This window comes from Gambusia affinis, linkage group LG20 (genome assembly GCF_019740435.1).
Source record: "Gambusia affinis linkage group LG20, SWU_Gaff_1.0, whole genome shotgun sequence".
Lineage (NCBI taxonomy): Eukaryota > Metazoa > Chordata > Actinopteri > Cyprinodontiformes > Poeciliidae > Gambusia > Gambusia affinis.
Genome location: NC_057887.1, coordinates 24059318 through 24083353, shown reverse-complemented (window position 1 = coordinate 24083353; position 24036 = coordinate 24059318). Strand labels below are relative to the sequence as shown.

Genomic DNA, 24036 nt, shown 5'->3' with positions numbered 1-24036 from the left:
TTTTCTTAATAATCCTAATTAAATGTTGGGAAACGTATCAGAAGCAGCTGATGACCACAACATTCCCAGGACTGCAGGTCCAGTTGCAGGTGCAGTTGCAGGTCCAGTTGCCTCTCTGCTTTAACACATGAAGGCAGGTCAGGAAAAACTTAGTCCGTCAGCAGCTCCAACAGGAAACACCTCAAAGCTGCAGCAGGCAGACCGACATGGTGACGGCTCAATGCACCCGCATTCACACACACACACACGTGCGTGTGTGTGTGTGTGTGTCAGTATGTGCACATGTGCGTTCAGGAAGCCGCCTCCATGACACACACACCCACACACACACGCCCCTCTGTTGGGAGATGTTTCTCGTTTCCTGACTTTTCTCTTCAGCAAGTCGTTCCTCACATCAGAGATTACAGCATCAGAACCCAGCCTAGGCCCGGTTCAGCCCGGTAGTAAACCAGGCCGGGAACAATCTGCACTGGAATCTCCTTCCAGCCGAAGCTGATTGAAGGGGTTTGAAATCAGAACCGGATCAGAACCAGTTTGTCTTCAGCCCTCAGATCTTCCTGGTTCTAGTTGTGCTGTAGAATCCGCTGGCGGCTGGAGAAACCAGAACCAGAACTCTGACAGTTTTTGTTCTTTGTTTGAGTCTAAACAGATAAAAAATTTTGTTTGGCATAAAGACGATGATTTGTTTTGCTTTTCACTGCAACAGCCATGAAGTCTGGAGGAACGCAGCTGAAGCTCATCATGACCTTCCACAACTACGGCCAGGCGCTCTTCAAGCCCATGAAGTAAGTCCTGCTGCTTCACCGCTGAGGGGGCGGAGCCTGGACCCCACAGGGTCAGGGGGCGGAGCCTGGGCCCCAACAGGGACAGGGGGCGGAGCCTGGGCCCCACAGGGTCAGGGGGCGGAGCCTGGACCCCACAGGGTCAGGGGGCGGAGCCTGGGCTCCAACAGGGTCAGGGGGCGGAGCCTGGGCCCCACAGGGTCAGGGGGCGGAGCCTGGGCCTCAACAGGGCCAGGGGGCGGAGCCTGGGCCCCACAGGGTCAGGGGGCGGAGCCTGGGCCTCAACAGGGCCAGGGGGCGGAGCCTGGGCCTCAACAGGGCCAGGGGGCGGAGCCTGGGCCCCACAGGGTCAGGGGGCGGAGGAGGGGTCCTGGAGGGCCGATTGCCTCCTGCATGTTTTATTCTCTCCCTGGTTTTACCAGCAACCTTTTCAGCAGGTCAATGTTCGTCTTCGGCCTCTAAAGATCCATCATTTGATCCCGGTGCGTTAAACCAGGGAGAGACTAAAACATGCAGGAGGCCCTCAGACCACTGTGGGGACCCCTGGGTTATATTATGATTTGCAACACTGGTTTTAAAACTGCAAAATCCATCCATGTTTCTTCGTGTTTAACAATGAAAGTCGGATAATTCCTTCAGCATTCAGCTGTAAAGCTAACAGTAGCTGCTTCATGAGCAGCTGATCCTGTTTGAGCGACAGGCTAACAGGTCATTAGAGCCTCTCATCCTGAGATTACGCCGACAGGCAGCCTGAGGAAAACCTAATGAAATCATCAGTAGAGACGCAGCAGCAGCTTCATCCGTTTAATAAGAACCTGAATCCGCTAAGATCCAGGAGGAGCTAACATGGTGCTAACCCAGACAGCTAACAGTTTGAGCTAATGCTAGCTGTTTGTAGTAGATTGTAATAATTATTTTTGTTTTATATTCATTTGCACAGTTTAAATGTCAATGAAAAAATAAATTGCAAGTGCTTAGCATCCCGGCTAACTACTGTTAGCATTTCAAACTAATGTTGAAGTGTTTTAAAACCTGCTGGGCCCTAACAGTCATTGCAGTGCTTTGATTCTTGAGTCTGGCCATCACTGTGACAGATAGCAGGCCAACAGAAACATATTTTGTGTTATCATGTTGTTGCGTTGGCAGCCATATTGGATTGTGTGGTCAGACTAGGTGAGAAAAGGCCAGCTTTCTCAGTCAGTGTTCCATCTCTGGAGCTTTTTGCTTGTTTTTGGAAGTTTCTACTTTCAAGGCTTTCCTGGCTAACCAGGAAGTGAGGAAGAGCTTCATGGAAGGTGAAGCTGAATGTTCATCTTTCATTCTTCATTTCTTTCCAGATACAAAGCTGGAAAGAAAACAGGACAAAGAAACAAACAGAGAAACAGTAAGAAGGCTCAGAGTTTGATGCAGAAGCTACGTTGAAAAGCTTTAAGAGCTGAAACATGGCGTCCGACTGGTGGCGTGTTAGAAATAATAAAATCCTTCCTGCTGTGAAGTCGCATCAATTCACGTTTCCTTTGTGAACCAGTCATATTTCTGCCATAACACAACAAGCAGCACTGTGTGATGCTAACTCCTCCCCGACTGGTGGATTTAAATGTCACCTTGGCTTTGTGGTGGTGCTGAATTAATGGAGGGTTAACGTTGAGCAGCCACAGCAGCGCGGGGCGAAGCCTCTGGCTGCAGCAGCAGGGAGGAGGAGCAGCTATTCACACACTCTGTAATTACTGCTGGAGTCGCAGCGCAGAGACCAGGGAGCATCCTGACAGGCTGGGGGAGGGGCGGAGTCAGGAGTGGCGGGGCCAGGAGGGCGGAGTCTGAAGGGGCGTGGTCAGCATGGGCGGGGTCTGAATGGGCGGGGTCTGTATGGGCGGGGTCTGGAGGGTCGGCCTGCACACTCAGATCAACTCCCTGCATGGCTTCACATGTTGAGCTGATGTGAGACGGGTTGAGAGCAGCACTGCTGGATGTCAGAGCTCAGTAAGACTGACAGGATTTAACTAGACCGTTTAGATGTTTCTCACTGCTTCACGCCCCGAAGGCTTCAGTGTGTTTTAATGGGGAGGACTGGCCAGTGCTTATTCCGATCAACCTCTGTGAACATCAGTTTTCAAATCTTGCTACAGATTTTTAAATGGGTTTTGGTCAGGAAACGCTAATCGACCTCTGACCTCTGGTCCTCCAAACCTCAGTCTGGGTTCAGTCTGAATGTGAACGCCAAGTGGACCAGAGACCGCTCCAAAAGCAGGAAGTGAACTACAGCGCAGGGCATTCTGGGTAAATCCAACCAAAGCTAACGTGCTAGCCTAGCGCTAGCAGCAGAAATGTCTCCTGGTCTTCAGCCAAAGACTAAAGAGAAATCCTCCAACACTAAAATCTGACGCCTCCATCTTGTTTCCATCTGGTGAAGAAGGAAGTTGCTCTCAGTGTCTTCAGAGGTTTTTGTGTGGTTTCCTTCAGTGGTTGTTGGTGCAGCGCCCCCACAGGCCAGGAGGGGAACAGGTTGGTTTGACTCAGAACTGAGAGAAAACCAACAGAACTGAGTCGGTCGGTCAGGAGGAAAACAGCCTCAAACATTTTTTTTTAATTTGTTCAAAAAAAAAAAAGCTTTGCTGGCTAGGGGTCAAAGTTCAACTGGAGCAATCAACTGAACACTTCAGTCCTCTCCCTCCTAATCGTCTCCTGGTTCCCAACCTGCAGCTGAGTTTCCACCTCAGAGCGTTTCCTCTCAGCTGCAGCTGCTGCGGTAAATGTGATGAAGATTTCGATGTTGCAGTTTCTCAAAACGCATCTGCTCTGATTTCTGTTTGTGTGATGAAACACCTACCATGAGTCAGTTTGCTCCATACTTCCAGACCTGCAGCTAGCCTGGCATTAACCGGTCTAGTCCAAGTCAGCGCCTGTCTAGCCTTGAAGGATTTGTGTGGCTCCTTGTGAGAGAGGAGACAATCCTCTGTGACGCCCAGCCCAGGATTTCTGAGGCTTACAGCTGAACTCATCGTTTCACAACAGCCAGACCTGCAGCTGATGAAGCAGCTCCATCATCATCATCATCATCATCATCATCATCATCATCATCATCATCATCATCATTACCCTCTGCTGCTGCAGCAACGTGCATTACCTGCAGTGAACAGGTGCTTTCCATCCATGTAAATCAGCTGCAGGTCAGAAGCTGCAGACGCCTCATGCTATTCGTAGCAAAGAGGTCTCACTCTGTCTAGAAAACAGAAACCCAAAGGTGCTGGAATGATGAGTCAGCAAACATCCCTCAGGTTTGGCTCACCTGGTTCACCTGCAGGAAAGACTCATCTCAACTCAAAGCTCAGTAACTGAAGCCACCAGACGGCCGCAAGAATAATATCTAATTAAAACAGAACCGACGTTTCACCTGCAACACAAGAACCGCTGGGGCGCAGAATGTCCTGACAACACCTGGTCTGGTTCTGGTCTGGTTCTGATAAGATTAGATCATTTTATTAGTCTCCCATGTGAGAAATTTGTCTTGGAAGTAAAACTGCAATACATCAAAAAGCTCATCCTAAAGGACAGTAACCTTAAATAAATCCATAAAAGCAAAATCTCAGTTCATCCCCGTAACCATTTCCTCTCGGTCATCATCTGGACCTCCTGTTGCTCTGTCCAGGCCCGCTAGTCGGCCGTCTATCAGGTCCATGGAGTGTGGTACAGATGAACGTTTCAGACGGTTCTATTCGCTCAGGGGAACCTGGACCTTCTCCCAGAGTTCATGAGAACTCTGGGAGAACTCTGACTTTGCCTGACGGTTTCCTGATCAGAGACGTAGATCCAGAGTGTTGATGATCTTATTTGCCATCTTCACCAAACTTTGAATTTAAGTTTTTAATGCAACAGTAAGATTTCCAAACCATCCAGTGATGGTTTGGAAATCTTACTGTTGAAGATCAACATGTGCAAAGGTTCACCAGTGTCTCCCATTTGGTTTAGTTTCTATAGCTGTTAGCTTCTAAGGCTGTTAACTTCTATGGTCATTAGCATCTGCAGCCATTAGCTTCTTTGGCTGTTAGCATCTTCAGCTCTTAATGTCTGCACCTGTTAGTGTCTATGCCTGTTAGCTTTTATGACTGTTAACATCTTCAGTTGTTAGCTTCTATAGCTGTTAGCTCCTAAGGTAATTAGCATCTGCAGCTGTTAACTACTATGGCTGTTAGCATCTGCAGTTGTTAGCTTCTATGACTGTTAGCATCTTCAGTTGTTAGCTTCTGTGGCTGTTGGCTTCTATAGCTGTTAGCTTCTAAGGTTATTAGCATCTGCAGTTGTTAGCCTTTATGACTGTTAACTTCTGCAGCTCTTAGCTTCTATGGCTGTTAGCATCTGCAGTTAGCATCTGCAGCTGTTAGCGCTTATGACTGTTAGCTTCTATGGCTGTTAGCTTCTATGACTTTTAGCTTCGTTAGCTGTTAGCTTCTAAGGTTATTAGCATCTGCAGTTGTTAGCCTTTATGACTGTTAACTTCTGCAGCTCTTAGCTTCTATGGCTGTTAGCATCTGCAGTTAGCATCTGCAGCTGTTAGCGCTTATGACTGTTAGCTTCTATGGCTGTTAGCTTCTATGACCTTTAGCTTCTATAGCTGTTAGCTTCTAAGGTTATTAGCATCTGCAGTTGTTAGCCTTTATGACTGTTAACTTCTGCAGCTCTTAGCTTCTATGGCTGTTAGCTTCTATGGCTGTTAGCTTCTATGGTTATTAGCATAGAAGCTAATAACCATAGCTGCACCCATTAGCTTCTATGGCTGTTAGCATCTGCAGTTAGCATCTGCAGCTGTTAGCGCTTATGACTGTTAGCTTCTATGGCTGTTAGGTTCTACGACTTTTAGCTTCTATGGCTGTTAGCATCTGCAGTTATTAGCGTGTGCAGCTGTTAGCGCCTGAAGTTGTTAGCATCATCAGATCTTAATGTTTGCACTTGTTAGCATCTATGGCTGTTAGCTTTTACGACTGTTAGCGTCTGCACCTGTTAGCATCTGTGGTAACGCTAATATGGCTTCCAATGTGGACATTAATACATCTTAAGGTGCATTCAGTGTCTGACTGTGAAAATAGATGAGCTGCTATTGGTTGTGGTGAGAAAATCAGAGCTGTATCATTTCCTGCGTCACCATCGCAACATCGTCAGCCATTTTGGTTTTCTTTTCATTAAACAGGGCTCAACAGGAAGTTAGTTATTATTAGTTTAGTTGACAATTAGTTCAATAATTGGGTCATCCCAATAAATTGATCCAGGCCTAACCCTGATAGATTTGTGTTCTGTTGGGATTTTTCTGTTTTTAGCCATAAACGGCGAAGTATGTATGTAGCATTAAAAAGTTCTTAAGTTATTTTCTGAATATCGTTCTAACAGATTCTTGGCAGGAGAATCTGCATCTGCCAGATTACTAACGTCAGAGAAACGGATCAGCAGCGGCTGCAGCTGGTTGTTCTTGTTTTGGAGGTTTAGCAGCAGAGAGGAGAAAGCAGCTGGGATTAACACGCTGTCGTCTGACCGGGCCGAACCGGACCGGGCCGGGGGGGTTCCCATTTATCGTGTTTACACAGCGCCTGCTCAAACATGAGCTTTGGAGCCTCAGCTGACCGTGGGGCGGGTCAGGAACCCAAGGTACAATCCATGGAGCTCTGCACTGTGGGATCACCAGGACCCGTTAGGATTTAGGACTGGACTGGACTGGACTGGACTGGACTGGACTGTTTAAAGCTGTGTCTCTTTATGCTTTGAGATCAGAGTCAGAATTTATTTCTCGTTTGTTGCTGAACATGAATGAGATTAAACCAATCCTAAATATGGTGATATTTACAATATAGATATAGATATGCACATATAGATCAGACCGTATATTTGTCAAGGTTATTAATTATTTTCAGGAAGAATCTGTTTTTGTTTTGAAGATTGAAATCTGTTAGAAGTAAATTCCTTCATTTTGAATGTGAAGAGTTTAATTTCCGTTTCCTTCCTGTGAAATGCTTCCTGGATATTTCTGCATGTTTTCATCTCGTTTGCACCTCGTTTTATTTTTACTGCTTCCTGTTTTCCAAACGTCCAGCCGCACCCATCCATCCGCTCTTCATCACACCATCCTCCTCATTTGCTACACACACGCAGCGTCTGATTGGCTGAGAGGAAAGGGGCGTGGCCTGCCGTCGCTCTCACAGCTCTGTTGTTTCTGTTCTCATAAAACATGTTTTTCCTCCATAAAACCTTCCAGCGCCTCCTTATAAACGGTTAACTAGCTGAGTTTGTTCCCCTGAACAGCTTTGCTTTCTGCTGATGAAACGCTCAGATTCCTCTGGAGCTTTTTTATGTATGATAGGAGAGACGTATCAGCAGCCACCATCATCCACACCCACTAATTTACCAACCCGGCCTTCAGACTCCAGAACCAAACAGAACCAAACAGAGGCCTCCAGCCGGGCCTGAGCTGCAGTCTGGAGCCGGACTGGTCCAGACCTGAAGAGAACGAACTGCTCTCTCTCTCTCCATCTCTCTGACTCTTCCTGACCTTTGACCTCCTCCCTGCTCTGTGCGTTGCTGTGGTTTTGACAGTTGCTCTGTAATCTGCACACATTTGCATTCAGTAAATTGTTGGAAGTTGCCCGCCGCGTTGCCCGATTACGTGAGTTTCCTTTCCGTTGCCATCGCCCGCCGCGGCGCTGCGAGTCGGAGTGCCGCCGCCAAACAGTCCAATTAGTCTAATTGTGTTGGCTATAAATTCCCACCCAGACATGAAGGGATCCTGAGGAGGCTGCATTACTAATTACTCAGGCAGTTTGCAGCTCGTGTTTGGAGTGGCGGCACAAAGAAATGGGTTTAATGGCGGGGAGTGGTGCGGTGGTGGATGGTGGTAATTTGAAGCTAGATTTGATTAAAGAAACTCACAAGTTGAAGCAGAGTTAAATGAAACTGTGCACAGCGGGCTGGGATGGAAAACGCCTTTTGGCTTTATCTGTGGAACAGCGTGAGATTTGGCAGCAGGTTCAGCTGCTGTCAATCATCCGCAGGTGAAACGCTCCTCGTTTCTCCCCGATGCTTCCTCAGGGAGAAACAAGGAATATGCTGGGAATATTCCAAAGAAATCCATGGATTAGCAGTCTTAGCGTGTGGTTGTGCTTCCATTGAAGAAAACCGCTAAAGAAAACCTCAGTCCGTAATTATGCAGCTGCAGTTACAGCAAACATTTGAAAGAGCTTTAAATAAACGTGGAAAAAGCAAACGGGTTGGGAAGAACAGAACGTTCCTCTCTAATGTGGTTCTGCTGACATGGACCCGGTTCTGACCCGGTTCTGTTTGGAGTGGGACCAGGAGTGGTGGGGTTGGGATGTGATGCGTTCACTGACTCAGACTGCATCCATCACTTTCAGGCGAAGTCTAGATTCACCGTCTGCTGAATGAAACATGTTTCACGTTGATGACAAAAAGTCGGTAAAATGCCACATGAGCGTTTCGACTGCAGCCGCTTTGGAATCGGTCCGATTCAGTGCCACATCTGGATCGGATCGGATATGGATCAGTTCAGCTGCTGTGTGAACGTAGATGACTAAGGGAGCATTCAGACCGGATAGTCCGATAGACTCGGTTCAATTGGGGACTAAAATTGCAACATTTGTTACATTTTCAGAACTCTAGTTCTCATCCACACCGCACTGTGACAAACAAACTAAAACTAACAGAAAAACCTGTTCCCCCCGTCGCCTGTGGGGGCGCTGCACCAAGATCTACTGAAGAAATCGACACAAAATCTCAGAAGAAGACCAGAGCAACTTCCTTCTTCACAAAACAGAAACAAAAACGGAGCGGTGTCAGAATTTAGCGGTTGTAGGATTTCTTCATTCATATACATTAGTGGTTTAGACATCGCCTGTTAGCCGCTAACGCTAACGACGCTCCGGCAGGCACCGGTGTTATAGATTAACTGGTGGCTAAATTAACTGGTGGCATCTGGGAGACGCAGATGTTTGTGGGCGTGGCTTTTTAGGACCCCTTTACCGAACCAGGAAGTAAACAATGCGATAAGATTAAAAAACTACAAATCTTTGCAAAAATACAATCCGAATCCGTAAAACACCCGTTAAGATCTCGGGAATAACTAATTAGAAAGACTTTTATTGGTCTATCATGGTATGTTGCCCCCCCCCCCCCCCCCCTTTTTTTTTACATTAATCTGCAAAATCACCAAAACATATAAATTACGCAGAACTTGTTCTGATTTCTGTCGCTTTAATGGTAGAAACTCGTCAAAGGAAGATCTCAAGATGCCATAAGCAAATCTCAAAGCAAAGATTAATCCCTGAAAGCGACATAAATGTTGAAGAGCCGTGGGATTAAAAATAAAATGTTTAAAAAGATCCACTGACTGTTGTTTTTCACATCTCCCTCATATTGTAGATATTTCAATTAGATATCCACAGAAACAATAGAGAAATCTGTTTAAATATTGTTTTTGTAACATGTTATAGTTTATTTCCTAGTTCATTTACAGAAGACATGGCAGATCTTTGTGAAAGTGTCATTTACTCTTTATTGTTGATATTTTTTCTCGTAATTTAACTAAACACCTTTATTCTTTTCATCCAGTAACCCAAATACTCAACTATAAGAGAAACGCTGGAAAAACTATTATCTTTCATACTTTTACATGAGAAACGAGTTGAGTCTGCAGCCCAGTTAAGGTGCAAACGAAATAATGTGGCTTTCATTAAATGAGCAAGAAATTAGTTTGCATGATATCAGAACTGTTTACATTTATTGATAAGTTTGCAGAACATGTCAGTCAATATAAGACCAAGAAAATGTAAAATAATCATCATTACTCTAATAATGATGGATGATGGTAGAAATGCTAACAGTTTAGCAGTCTCCTCTTGAAGTGAGGTATGTTTTGGTGATATTTCAATATATTCTTCAATATTTCTTCATATACAAAGAATTATTATTGTTTTGAAGAGACCATAGAGAAAGAGACATTTTCTAATCCTTTTCTTCACATTTGTCGCGTTTTGATCAGGAAACGACACGGCCACCTAATTTTTTACAAACATCTGCGTTGAGGACCCGTTTGACCGTCACTAGTTAATCTTACTGCGGCTCGTTTTGTTTTTAAGTTTATTTCCCCTCGTCACCAGCCTGCAAACTGGTTCCCAGTAGAGAACACAGAATAATACTGTAGATATGGATTATAATCTGTTGGTATCTGACAGTAATGTAGGAACGTTTATTATTAGCATTTTGGCGCGTCAGTTTGGATATCACCACCAACTACAACATTGTCTGTTAACTTTATATCATTTACGTGAGATTTTATTGCAGTATAACTTATCGACATTACTTGATATTCCTCTCTATTTTAAACACCACAAGCAACACCATCAGGTATGTGATTTAAATTTTATTAAATATGATAACACCAACCTCACTGTTTGTAGCTAAAAAAAGATGAAAGTTCAGAAACAGTTCGGCTGCATTTCAGGATCTGATCCAGAAACACACACTGGGCTAGAAGTGTTAATAAATCACATTACGGGAACTAGAGAGTCAATTTCAATGTTTTTCTGATCAGAGCTGGTTACAAAAAGCAGAAATCTTCCACTTATTGAGGCTGTTCATGAGATGAAATTAATTTATTCTGGTGAACCTGAATGTGAATGGGATTGTTGTGTCACTCATTGTTCTGGTTCTGACCCAATGGGGTGTTGTCAAAGTGAACTGAACGCTGCTCTGTAGAAACTTGTTTTGAAACATAATTTTCATCTGCAACATTAAACATATTTGCTTCAAATAGAATTTATAGTGAAGTTTTGTAAACAGTTTTGTCACATTGTCAACATTTTCCAACAGGCATTGATGAGCCACCTATATCTGCGGTGTTCATTCGTTTCAACCAGTTAATTTAGCCACCAGTTAATCTATAACAGCGGTACTAGGCGGTGAGTCTGTCCGCTAAACCAGGCTGTTCCAGGAATCTGTCACAAAATGATCGCAGCGCCTTTATTTCTATAAACGTGACTTCAATTAAAGGACGTTGCTGATGTTTGTAAGTTTTCTCTCGACATAAATCTATAAGCGGTTTGGTTTCTGTCAAGATGCAAGAAGACTAAGCAAATTGCTCTTTTATATTGCTGAGTAATTACATAATTGCTGCTGTTAATTTTATTAGTTTGTCAAAATGTAACAATCCATGACTCATATACTTTATATATGGGACATAAAGGTTTAAAAGTGACAGCAGCTGCAGAGCGCCATGGCAACGGGACAATAAGTTGATAAACAGTAAAACAACTTTAAACCATCTATATTCTGCTTTTCCTCGCTTTCCGTGTCGGCACGCAGAACCGTTGCCATGGCAACCGACGCATCTTCATAACCCGTAGAGCAGAGAGCAATAAATTACCTAGAATGCCCTGCACCATTGCTAACTTCCTGCTTTTGAAACGGCCTCCAGTCAGGTTGCATTCAGACAGGTTTTCTACCGTTTTAGAGTTCACTTCAACCGGACCCAGACCGAGGTTCTTAGGCTGAGCAGAGGTCGGTTTTTAAGTCCGTTTTGGAATTCAAATTTGCATTCAGACTTCCCCAAAAAAATCAAACGTTCTAGACAAACGGAGTAAAATCCTGGTTGGTCTGAATGCATCCTAAAAGGACGTAGAAACATTTCTACGACATACTAGCGACATGCTAACAACATGTAAAACATGCAGGCCGGATGGTGAATCATCAGAATGCCTTCATTGTTATTGTACAGAAACCCAATTAAATTGTATTTCAGTCCAGCCCGTCCAAGAAAGAATATTTGCTGTAAAACCTGTAAATAAATTCGTACCTGGATCCACAGCAGAACTTGTTACATGCAGTGTTTGAGATTAGAGCTGTGTCCTTTCAGAATATGCTAAATCCTGCATGTTCATAATCAAACAGAAATCATCTGTCCTCATAATTCTGACCATTGTTAATACACATCTATAAAATATTAGTAATACATACTGATGACAATTCATTTAATGAATCTAAATGAACATGAAATATCTGATAATATCTGACACCAGAGCCGCAGCGTCTGGACATGATTTGCTCATTTTTTAAGTTTTTACTGTTTAAACAACAATAGTTTGATAGATGACATCCATTAAAACTGCTTTTGTAGTTTTGAGCAATTCTACAATTCAAAATAAAACGTTGCATACTTTAGCATTAGCATGCTAACAGTAACACTAGCATGGTCCTTTTCTTTGTCAGAGAAATCCATAAATAAAAGACCTTTTTTAAAACGCTAATAGCTGCATATTTTGAGAGTTCAAACACCAAACATACCTTAATATGCAGAGTAGAAACAGAAGCTAACATCTAGTCTCAGTTCACAGCGTAGCATTTTGACTGTAGCTATCTCAGCTTAACGAGCATTTCTTTAGAATATTTCAGAAAAGTTCTGTGAAGAAGGTATATTTTGTTGGTAATAGTGAACCGTGGTAGAGCAGACGAGGCGGGGTCTCGCTGAACTCTCAGTGACTCTAAATGAGCTCCTTCTTATCAATGCTAAGCTAAGCAGTCGTGTTGAAATGACATTAATTTTAAAATGTTTTTAACTTCCTGTGGCTGCAGCAGGAATGTTTCCAGTCTGAAATGAAGCGTTAACTAATCACCACCATTAACACCTGAGAAGGTTTTCTCTCTTTCAAGTCCAGGAAATGAGAAAATCCATTAGCTGACAGCCGGCGTTGCCCCCATCCCGCCGGGCGGCGGCGTTAATAGCAGCTTAGATTCCCCTCCTGTCACTAATGCAGCCACATGGAGGAATAAACAGCCGTCAACAGTGAGACCAACACACACGTCTTCAGACTCTCCGTTACGCTGATGGCTGCTGGGAGCCAGGATGTGGTCCAGCCGGGTCGAAACACGGGTTGCCAGGTTGGCTGCTTCCGACCCAGAACCAGATCATATTTTTGTGTTTATTGATCAAATCTAACAATCAGAACAGCAGCTGAGAGTTTAGACTGTGAAGGGTCAAGCTGAGGCATCGCTGCTTCACTGATTAGTTTTTATTGCAAACTAAATATTTAGTGGGAATAGAATGGAAAACTATTCTAACCTCTTCAACTTCATCACATTTTGTCTCATTTCATCTATGAACTTGAATATTGTTTGTAGGATTTTGTGTGATTGACCAACTCAAACGTTGAAAACAGTGAATCATTTTCTTCACACTTTGGTCTCATAAAATCCCAGTAAAATATTCTGATGTTTGTGGCTGTAATGGGACCAAACATGGAACCCTGTGAACTGTTCTGGGTTTGGTTGGTCACAGTCCAGCCCACTGTGTTGGTCAAACAGTCACGTTTTCTGAAAAGTGTGAAGACTTGAAGCAGCTTACATGACCAGCTGGACATGTTTTACATGTCAGAGTCGTGCTGTAGATTTTCTCCAGACAATGAAATCCATTCAGACTTCCAGGCACCTTGAATTATTACCATAAGCATATTTACATCTCGACACGTCCGATTCCCTGAGCGGCTTCATAAAAACCTCATCACATCTCCAGGCTGCGTTCAGATTCATGAACCAAACGGCTGCTCTTCCTTTGTAAAGGAAATGATTTCAGTTTAAATGTTTTTCTGCATGTTGAAGGAACAAAATGCTTCAAGTTTTACATGCAGATCAGAGCAGCTTGTTCTAACAGAGACGCTGGATTTGTCCTAATTTCCATAAGTAATTGATGCTGCAGCTCAGCTGACTGACCCAGAGCGCTCCGTTTACAGACGGGACCATGAACGCAGCACCATGTCACTTCTACAGGAGAGAAACATTCTGATCATTGTTTCATCATAAACTCATTATTTAAATGTTTAAAGTTATGTTCAACGTTACTGAACATCTAAATAAACGTTGCATATTTAATCCTTAAGCTGAGCGCTGCAGAGAAACTCTGGATTGTTTGAGTTAATTACAAACCTGCTGCTAACAGGATGAACAACTGAACCTGAGACCCACCAGCAGTAAACTGGGACCATTAGAAGGTTTACAGGAGGAAACGCAGCTGCCACTCCACACTTTGGAGATTTATTATGATTATTCATAAATATTGTTCTGTCCTTTAAATTCACCTGCAACTCCTGACTGCAGCTGCTTTTTCCCTGTGTTGCTGCTGCTGTTGTTGCTGCTGTTGCTGTTGTTGTTGCTGTTGTTGCTGCTGTTGCTGCTGTTGCTGTTGTTGTTGCTGTTGCTGCTGTTGTTGCTGTTGTTGTTGCTGCTGCTGCTGCTGCTGCTGCAGCGTCTTGCTCCAGCAGCAGAGCGTTTCTCTTTAAAAACTCTGGACCGGTTCAGTTTGCTCCGGGTTCATTCAGTAACTTCCTCCTGGCTCTGAATTAGTTGCATCTTTAGAAAGGACGGCTGTCTGAGTACAGGGCTCCAAAGTGCGGCTCAGGGGCCGTTTGTGGGACTCTGGATGATTTTGTGTGGCCTGTAAACACAGGTGAACATCTTTTAAACATTTTTTTTAGATCGATTTCTGTATTGCTTGTAGTTTATTGTTGTTATACGACCACAGCAGCTCTGACTTGATGATTAAAAAAATGTCTTCTTTAAGTTTGCATCTAAAAATGTCCAACTATTTTGTTTGTTTTAATAAAATCTTTCATGTTTTAGTTTGTCATTTTGAGCAAATAAAATCATAAATATCATAAAAAATAAAGGGCTTTTAACCTGATAATTATGGCCATCAGGACAAAAAAGTTTGGACACCCGTGTGCTAACTTTAATGATCAGGAGAGAACCGACACTTTCTACAGTTGACCTGTTTGAGTTCCTGCCTCCTCCTTTCGCTCCAATAATGTTTTTATCAGATGTTTTAATTATAAATAATAATAATGAACAAAAAACACCTGAAATTTATTTCTGTTTAATAAATGTAGAAATGAAAGGATTAACAAACACTTTATTCCTAAAACTACAGGGAGCGACAGAGAAACAGGAAATGTTTCCTCAGGTAGATTTCCAAGATGGCCGCTCTGAGTGTGCTGCTTGTCTGCAGATGCCCCGGCGGCGGCCCAGGGCCCCTCGGAGCAGGGAGCGGAGCCAAGAAACTGTCTGGCCACCCACAGAAAACTATGTGTTTACAGCGGGCGGCCCGCTCTGAGCATGCTCAGTTCACCTGATGAGGAAGGGCGGCTGACTGAGGAAGAGGAGGAGGAAGTTTCTAGCAGCTCAGTGAGAAACTCAAACGACTGATTTTCTCCTGGAGGAACGTTTCTTTCTTCCTGAAGGGGAGAATAATACATTTGATAAATTACGTATTTCTGACTATAAAAATATATTTTTTCATTTCTTTCATTTCTAAAGCAAACAGCCAAAAGAGAGGAAAATAAAAATCTTTTTGAAGTTTTATTTCTTCATATATACAACAGATTATTATTATGACCAGGATACAAAAATAATAAGTTACGAGGGGAAAATTATATGAGGATAATATGTTAGTTGAATGAAATAGTAATTTTGTAACTCCAACAGAAAGATGAAATGAGGAATGTTGAGCAGATAAATAATAATTAATCTCTTCACCAATCAGCCTCAGCAGAACAATAAAACGATAAACCAGAAGAACTGAGCGGCTCACATTCCAGCCCTAAAACTTTCTGTCATTAAAAACTGTTTTCTAGAAAGTTTGGTAAAATTTTGTCTTCATTTGGCTTCATTTTTGTAATTTCAGAAAGAAAATCTCTTCATCAAAAATAAAATGTATTATTTTCCCTCTTGCCATTCAGAGAGAAAACAGAAGAAAAGGTAAAAAAAAACACTGACTAATAATAATAAAAAAACACAAGCGATCAAATTTTGCAGTGTACATTTTTTTGTTCCCTTCAGGAAGACAATAACCGAACATTAAAATATTTTACTCCTTTTTTTCTTTTACCTCATAACTTAAAGTGGAGAGAAAAATCAGATTCATTCAGACTGAAAGACGTTTCCACAGAAAGTAAAAACATCGACATGTTTTACAGTGCATGCTTCGCTGTTCCTCCACACCTTTCAGAAACTTTTCTCTCATCATCAGTAACAAAATGAACGGTGAAACACTTAATGATAATACTCTTCTGGACCAGAACCCGGTTCCGGTTCTGGTCGTTGTTCCACATTTACAGATCAAATTAAAACATTTCCAGATTTTTCCACCATGTTTGTTTGTAATAATCATTTCTGCGTCGTTGTTTCGTCGTTTATCCCTTCAGTTTGATTATAGATGGAGAAAATAAAGCCTGAGTGCAGCTGACTCAGCCTTCAGCTGGGGTCAGAGGTCACTTCCTCTGTGCAGGTCAGAGGTCAAGGTAGGTTTCATCAGTAAAGGTTTCATCAGGAACAGTAAGCTGGTTCTTTTGCTCGGCCCGGTTTGGTCCAGACGGGTCCGAACCGGCTCCTCTTGACAAGAAGTGTAGCGACAGGAAGTACCCGACCTTTAACAGGAAGTAGAGAAGGAAGAACCCGACTCAGAACCAAATGGAGCTCTGCTGCAGAAGGTCAAAGGTCAGCAGAGCAGCAGGGGTCTGTTGGTTCAGTTCATGACTGCTGAGGAAGAGGAGGAGGAGGAAGAAGAGGAAGAGGCGCCTGTCCAGATCAGCTGCTTCCTGTAAAAACCAGGAAGAGGCTGAATGTGGGCTGGCCTCTTCCTCTTCCTCTTCCTCCAGCTGTTGGCACATCGTCTGCTCGTCTGGTTCTGAGATCTGACAGACATGGTTCTGTTGGACCCCGTACAGCCAGAGCCGGTTCTGGTTTCTCATGTCCGCCATCTTGTCTCTCTCTGCCCCTGCAGACAGACCCGGGAGCAGGAAACCCCGCCTGACTTCTTCTACTTCTCTGACTTCGAGAGACACAACGCAGAGATCGCAGCCTTTCACCTGGACAAGTAGGTCAAATCTGAAAAGTGTGGCATGCCTTGCCTCATCAATGTCTTCGTCCTCTACTGCCAGCCTGTCGTGTTTCCCTACCTGACCTACAGGAGGCGCCATACCAAACAGAGTCTGAAAGACGCCAGAGTCTGGACAGGGGGGCCCAAAGCGTCCTGCATGTTTTATTCTCTCTCTGGTACCAGCTGGTACCGGGTCACAACCTTCCAGCAGGTCGATGTTCCTCTTTGACCTCTGATGATCCATCATTGGATCCAGGTGCTTTAAACCAGGGAGACTAAAACATGCAGGATGCCGGCCCTCAGGGGCCACTTTGGGCCCCCCTGGTCTGGAGTCGTAGACATGAATATGTAGAGCGGGTCGACCCGTTGCTGCGATCCGTCTCAGCGTCGGCCATATTGAAAGTGACAGTAAGCTAATACAAGTAAATGGACCGAACTTCAGAAAGCGCCGTTCCACAAAGTATTTGAAGTTATTTCCTGTTATTGACACATTTTCTCTCTCACACACTGATAAATTTGATCATCAAAGAAATGACTAAAGACAGAGTTTCTGACTTTTGATGGGATCATTTAATTGTTTTGGGTGATTTCTGGATAAAGAGCAGAAAGTTTTTATTTGACAGAAATGATGCTGATCATTTTTATATTGACATGGATGAACACACTTTTACAGTATTTCATTAAAGAACATATTTACATAATTTAATGTTTCAAGATATGAAGAAAAAAAAATAATTTCCTTTTTAATATGTATATTTTATTGTGAAGACAATAAACTTTGATAAATTAGTCAAACATTAGCTACATATTTTTTATTACAGTATATGTCAGCTCTGCTATGACAGCAAAGATGGAGTGAAAAAAAATCTAACAGTGAATTATTTTGATTTCATTACATAAACTGTCTTAATACACTAAAACTTCAGATTGAGATATTTCTCTTAAAAATGCACAAAAAGTGAAAGAATAAAAGTGTCCAATAAAACACAGATGTATATATTTATATTATACTGGGAACACTGGCCACTGGTTCAGTCTGCTGGTCAAACTGGGAGAAGTCCAGTGAGTTCTGAGACGTTCTGGTACTCAGACATCGTGAAGCTGAGCTGTGAAACAAAAAACCAGACAGACCTTTCCTCTAAATCCTCTGATTTTTAATAAACTTCCCCTCCAACAGCAGTTTCTCATCAGCTCTCTCTCATTAGAAAAATGTATGAAAATATTAGCTATGCTAATAATCAGTGGTTACTTTGGGCCAGTTTAGCTACATAGGAAATATTTCTCGGTTGTTTAGAAGCGAGTTTCTGGCTGCAAAGTGAAGTAATTCTGCTGTTTCATCATCAAGGTAAGGCCAAGGAATCCAGTTTGTTTTGTAAAACAGGTGAAACAAGTCAACACAGCACAGGACCGAGATCTCTGATCGCTCTGCTGCCACACACAAGATGGCGGCGACGGAACGCAGGAGCTCAATGAGGCGTCTATTCATGTCTGTGAGGGATTTTAGGGAGCTGCTGGTTTTTCTAACGACAGAAATCAGAGTGAGAAGAGAGCAACCAGGAAGGAAGGAGAGCTCCTTAGATCTGCAGCACATCTGGTCTCTACACACACACAACCACACACACACAACCACACACACACACACCTACACAACCACACACACACACACACACACACACACACACACACACACACACACACACAACCACACACACACACACACACACACACACACACACACAACCACACACACACACACACACACACACACACACACACAACCACACACACACACCTACACACACACAACCACACACACACACACCTACACACACACACAACCACACACACACAACCACACACACACCACCACACACACACACACCTACACACACACACCCACACACACCTACACACACAACCACAAACACACACACACACACACACACACACACACACATACACACACACAACCACACACACCTACACACACAACCACACCGACACACACCTACACACACACCGACACACACACACCAAAACACACAGACACACACACACACACCTACACACACACAACCACACACACACCTACACACACACAACCACACACACACACACACACACACACACACACACACACACACACACACACACACACACACACAACCACACACACACCTACACACACACAACCACACACACCTACACACACACAACCACACACACACACCTACACGACACACACACACCAACACACACAGACACACACACACACATCAACACACACACACACACACACACCTACACACACACAACCACACACACCTACACACACAACCACACACACCTACACACACAACCACACACACACACACCTACACACACACAACCACACACACACACCTACACACACACACACACAACCACACACACACCTACACACACACAACCACACACACACCGACACACACACCTACACACACAACCACACACACTCCTCAGTATTTGTGGTTTCAGAGGCTCTGATGTAAATATAATCCAGCAGCTCTTTATTTTTCCCGCTTTTTTTGTCTGAATTAGAGTTTAGCAGAGAGGAACTACTGGAGTCACTGGTGTTACTGGTGTTACTGGTGTTACTGCAGTCACTGGTGTCACTGGTGTTACTGGTGTTACCGGTGTTACTGGTGTTACTGGTGTTACTGGTGTTACTGCAGTCACTGGTGTCACTGGTGTTACTGGTGTTACTGGTGTTACTGGTGTTACTGCAGTCACTGGTGTCACTGGTGTTACTGGTGTTACTGCAGTCACTGGTGTCACTGGTGTTACTGGTGTCACTGGTGTCACTGGTGTCACTGGTGTTACTGGTGTCACTGGTGTCACTGGTGTCACTGGTGTCACTGGTGTTACTGGTGTTACTGGTGTCACTGGTGTCACTGGTGTTACTGGTGTCACTGGTGTCACTGGTGTCACTGGTGTCACTGGTGTCACTGGTGTCACTGGTGTCACTGGAGTCACTGGAGTCACTGGTGTTACTGGTGTCACTGGTGTCACTGGTGTCACTGGTGTTACTGGTGTCACTGGTGTCACTGGTGTCACTGGTGTTACTGGTGTCACTGGTGTCACTGGTGTTACTGGTGTCACTGGTGTCACTGGTGTCACTGGTGTCACTGGTGTCACTGGTGTCACTGGTGTCACTGGTGTTACTGGTGTCACTGGTGTCACTGGTGTCACTGGTGTCACTGGTGTCACTGGTGTTACTGGTGTCACTGGTGTCACTGGTGTTACTGGTGTCACTGGTGTCACTGGTGTCACTGGTGTCACTGGTGTCACTGGTGTTACTGGAGTCACTGGTGTCACTGGTGTCACTGGTGTTACTGGTGTCACTGGTGTTACTGGTGTTACTGGAGTCACTGGTGTCACTGGTGTCACTGGTGTTACTGGAGTCACTGGTGTTACTGGAGTCACTGGTGTTACTGGTGTCACTGGTGTCACTGGTGTTACTGGTGTTACTGGTGTTACTGGTGTCACTGGTGTCACTGGTGTTACTGGAGTCACTGGTGTTACTGGAGTCACTGGTGTCACTGGTGTCACTGGTGTCACTGGTGTTACTGGAGTCACTGGTGTTACTGGTGTCACTGGTGTCACTGGTGTCACTGGTGTTACTGGTGTTACTGGTGTCACTGGTGTTACTGGTGTTACTGGTGTCACTGGTGTCACTGGTGTTACTGGAGTCACTGGTGTCACTGGTGTCACTGGTGTTACTGGAGTCACTGGTGTTACTGGAGTCACTGGTGTTACTGGTGTTACTGGTGTTACTGGTGTCACTGGTGTTACTGGTGTCACTGGTGTCACTGGTGTTACTGGAGTCACTGGTGTCACTGGTGTCACTGGTGTCACTGGTGTTACTGGAGTCACTGGTGTTACTGGAGTCACTGGTGTTACTGGTGTCACTGGTGTCACTGGTGTTACTGGTGTTACTGGTGTCACTGGTGTTACTGGTGTTACTGGTGTCACTGGTGTTACTGGTGTCACTGGTGTTACTGGAGTCACTGGTGTTACTGGTGTTACTGGTGTCACTGGTGTTACTGGTGTTACTGGTGTCACTGGTGTTACTGGTGTCACTGGTGTCACTGGTGTTACTGGAGTCACTGGTGTTACTGGTGTTACTGGTGTCGCCTCCTCCTTAATGCTGATCCATTCGATCGTGTTTCACTGACAGACTTCAGTCTCTCATGAGTTTTTACCATAAAATGAGCAAAAAGCTGAAGTTAAAAATGCATCTGAGGAAGAGTCACATCCTCTTCATCGTTGCGGCGTGTGATGGTGCAGCATTGCCCCCTAGTGGCCGTGTGTTAATCTGCATCTGGTCTAAGCGCCAGGAAGCAGGTGAAAAAAATTAGTTAAAATTTTAGTTTTTCTTTTTATTGTTTATTAACTTTAATTTTAGCAGGAAAATCCCACTGAGATTAAAAATCTAATTTTCTAGAGAATCTTGACCAAAACTGGCAGAGATTACAGAACATTCACAGCAAAACAAGAACATATTTCTGTTTATTTTGATGACTGATTTACAGCTGATTAAAAAAACTACTTGAGTTTAACATAAAAATTAAAATATTAAAACAATAAAATGATTTCATCAGAGAAATGTTCTGCTGCTTCCCGATTCCACTTTCTGAAACTGGGAACTAATCAACCAAATGAACTAAATAAACTATTCCATGTTGGTCTGATCCAATCAGAGCAGAGCTTCCCATCAGAACCGGCCCAGTAGGTTCACACTGGGTTCTGTGTTGATCAGCGTTGCTCCATCATCCCTGTGTCTCCGTCCACCCGTCCTCATGTCCGTCCCTCAGTGTCTCCTGTCTTTATGTCTCTCTGTGTCCAACAGGATCCTGGACTTCCGCCGAGTCCCTCCAGTCGCCGGCCGGCTGCTCAACATGACCAAAGAGATCCGAGACCTAACCAGAGACAAGAAGCTGTGGAGAACCTTCTTCATTTCCCCAGGTACAACCAGTTCATTTCCCCAGTACAACCAGTTCATTTCCCCAGTACAACCAGTTCATTTCCCCCAGTACAACCAGTTCATTTCCCCAGTACAACCAGTTCATTTCCCCAGTACAACCAGTTCATTTCCCCAGTACAACCAGTTCATTTCCCCAGTACAACCAGTTCATTTCCCCAGTACAACCAGTTCATTTCCCCAGTACAACCAGTTCATTTCCCCAGTAGAACCAGTTCATTTCCCCCAGTACAACCAGTTCATTTCCCCAGTACAACCAGTTCATTTCCCCAGTACAACCAGTTCATTTCCCCCAGTACAACCAGTTCATTTCCCCAGTACAACCAGTTCATTTCCCCAGTACAACCAGTTCATTTCCCCAGTAGAACCAGTTCATTTTCCCAGTAGAACCAGTTCATTTTCCCAGTAGAACCAGTTCATTTCCCCAGTAGAACCAGTTCATTTTCCCAGTACAACCAGTTCATTTTCCCAGTACAACAGTCCGGTCTCCACCCTGCCTGTGCTCCTCCAGCCACCAGGTGGCGCCTGCAGCTGCTAACCCTCCTGTCTGTTGCCCAGCCAACAACGTGTGTTTCTACGGCGAGTGCTCCTACTACTGCTCCACTGAGCACGCTCTGTGTGGGAAACCCGACCAGATCGAGGGATCGCTGGCCGCCTTCCTGCCGGACCTCGCTCTGGCCAAGCGCAAGACCTGGAGGAACCCCTGGAGGCGCTCCTACCACAAGCGCAAGAAGGCAGAGTAAGAGACGCAGAGGTTTGGACTAGACCGCTGGTCAGAGGAGGGCTAGCCAGTCAGTTTGATCTGCAAAGACGACAGACAGAAATATCAGTTAAAATAAGTTTATTTAGATAAAAACATAAAGATTATTGAACCATATTTAATAACCATAAATGTACTGCTGCAACCAATCATTATTTTAGTAATCAATCAGTCTATTGATTATTCCACCTACTAATCAGATAGAAAAATCAGCACCTTCTGCAGATTTGTCTTTTATACAATATTAGAAATGCACTAAATGCAAATAAACAAATAATTCAATTCTTTTTAAATAAGAAAACAATTTTATTGTCAATAACTTTCCAGGTTTGATCGTCTGCAGATAAAAATCCTTCCAACATCAACATGAGAGTCGATACAGAAATGGATGATCTGGGGATTATTGTAGATTATCTGGTTAATCTGAAGCAAACGGCGATTAATGGAATATATTTCCAGAATGTGAACAGAACCAGGTTTTTATCATTTCTGCTCCAGTTGATGACAGTCAATAACTGATGGATGTGATTATTGGTTCTGGTGTCTGGGCTGCAGGTGGGAGGTGGACCCAGATTACTGCGAGGAGGTGAAGCAGACGCCGCCGTACGACAGCGGCTCGCGGCTGCTGGACGTCATGGACATGACGGTCTTTGACTTCCTGATGGGTCGGTCTCTTCTGCAGTGTTACCTAGGCAACCGTCGCTCGCTGCATTCATGCCTTCATCCTCCATCTGGTCTGTGTGCAGGAAACATGGACCGGCACCACTACGAGACGTTTGAGAAGTTCGGAAACGAGACTTTCATCATCCACCTGGACAACGGCAGAGGGTAAAAACACGCAGCTCAACGAGTCTCTGATTGTTAATCCTAAACAGCCTCATCATCTGCTTCCTGCTGCTGTTTGTCCGGCCAGCTTTGGGAAACACTCTCATGATGAGATGTCCATCCTGGTTCCTCTGCTGCAGTGCTGCAGGTCAGCAACATTAACATTCACTTCCATTAAAACTGCAGACGCTACAAACAAGATCCAATCAAGATGCTGGCTATCGTCCACAGCCCTCACTTGTGCTTTGACCTTTGACCTGCAGGGTCAGGAAGTCCACCCACCTGCGTCTGCAGCTGCTGGCGAAGGAGGAGTACAAGCTGTCGGTACTGATGGCCGAGTCCATGACGCGGGACCGGCTGGACCCGATTCTCATCCAGCCTCACCTGGACGCCTTGGACCGCCGCCTGCGCCTGGTCAGTGATCTCTTAGCATCGCTAGCTCCATTAGCACCGCTAGCTCTCTGAGAACTTGTACTCTGTTAGCACTATTAGCGCCATCAGCACTATTAGCAGTGTTACCTCTGTTAGCACCACTAGCAGCTACTAGCCAACCTGTGGCGGTTCAGAACCAAACGGGTCAGATTTCTCTCAACGATAGCTGCGGCACCACAGGCGGATCCTGCAGGCTGGACCGACTCTGACTGATAAATCAGTCCATCTGTGTAACTGTTTATTAAAATGGTTCTGGTTCTGGTTCTGGTCCAGAGCTAAACTGGAGCTAAAACACAAC

The 24036-nt window shown here is 44.4% G+C and overlaps 1 protein-coding gene across 1 annotated transcript in view; it reads left to right on the top strand.

The window, feature by feature from the left end:
- fam20cb (FAM20C golgi associated secretory pathway kinase b) overlaps nucleotides 1–24036 on the top strand; it is a 32143-nt gene that overhangs the window by 6715 nt on the left and 1392 nt on the right. The window contains exons 3-10 of the mRNA XM_044103509.1: nucleotides 707–785; nucleotides 16603–16695; nucleotides 21590–21705; nucleotides 22280–22460; nucleotides 23037–23146; nucleotides 23228–23309; nucleotides 23395–23454; nucleotides 23570–23720. Of these exons, the coding sequence (XP_043959444.1) occupies nucleotides 707–785; nucleotides 16603–16695; nucleotides 21590–21705; nucleotides 22280–22460; nucleotides 23037–23146; nucleotides 23228–23309; nucleotides 23395–23454; nucleotides 23570–23720 (872 nt within the window). The remainder of the gene's footprint in view (nucleotides 1–706; nucleotides 786–16602; nucleotides 16696–21589; nucleotides 21706–22279; nucleotides 22461–23036; nucleotides 23147–23227; nucleotides 23310–23394; nucleotides 23455–23569; nucleotides 23721–24036) is intronic.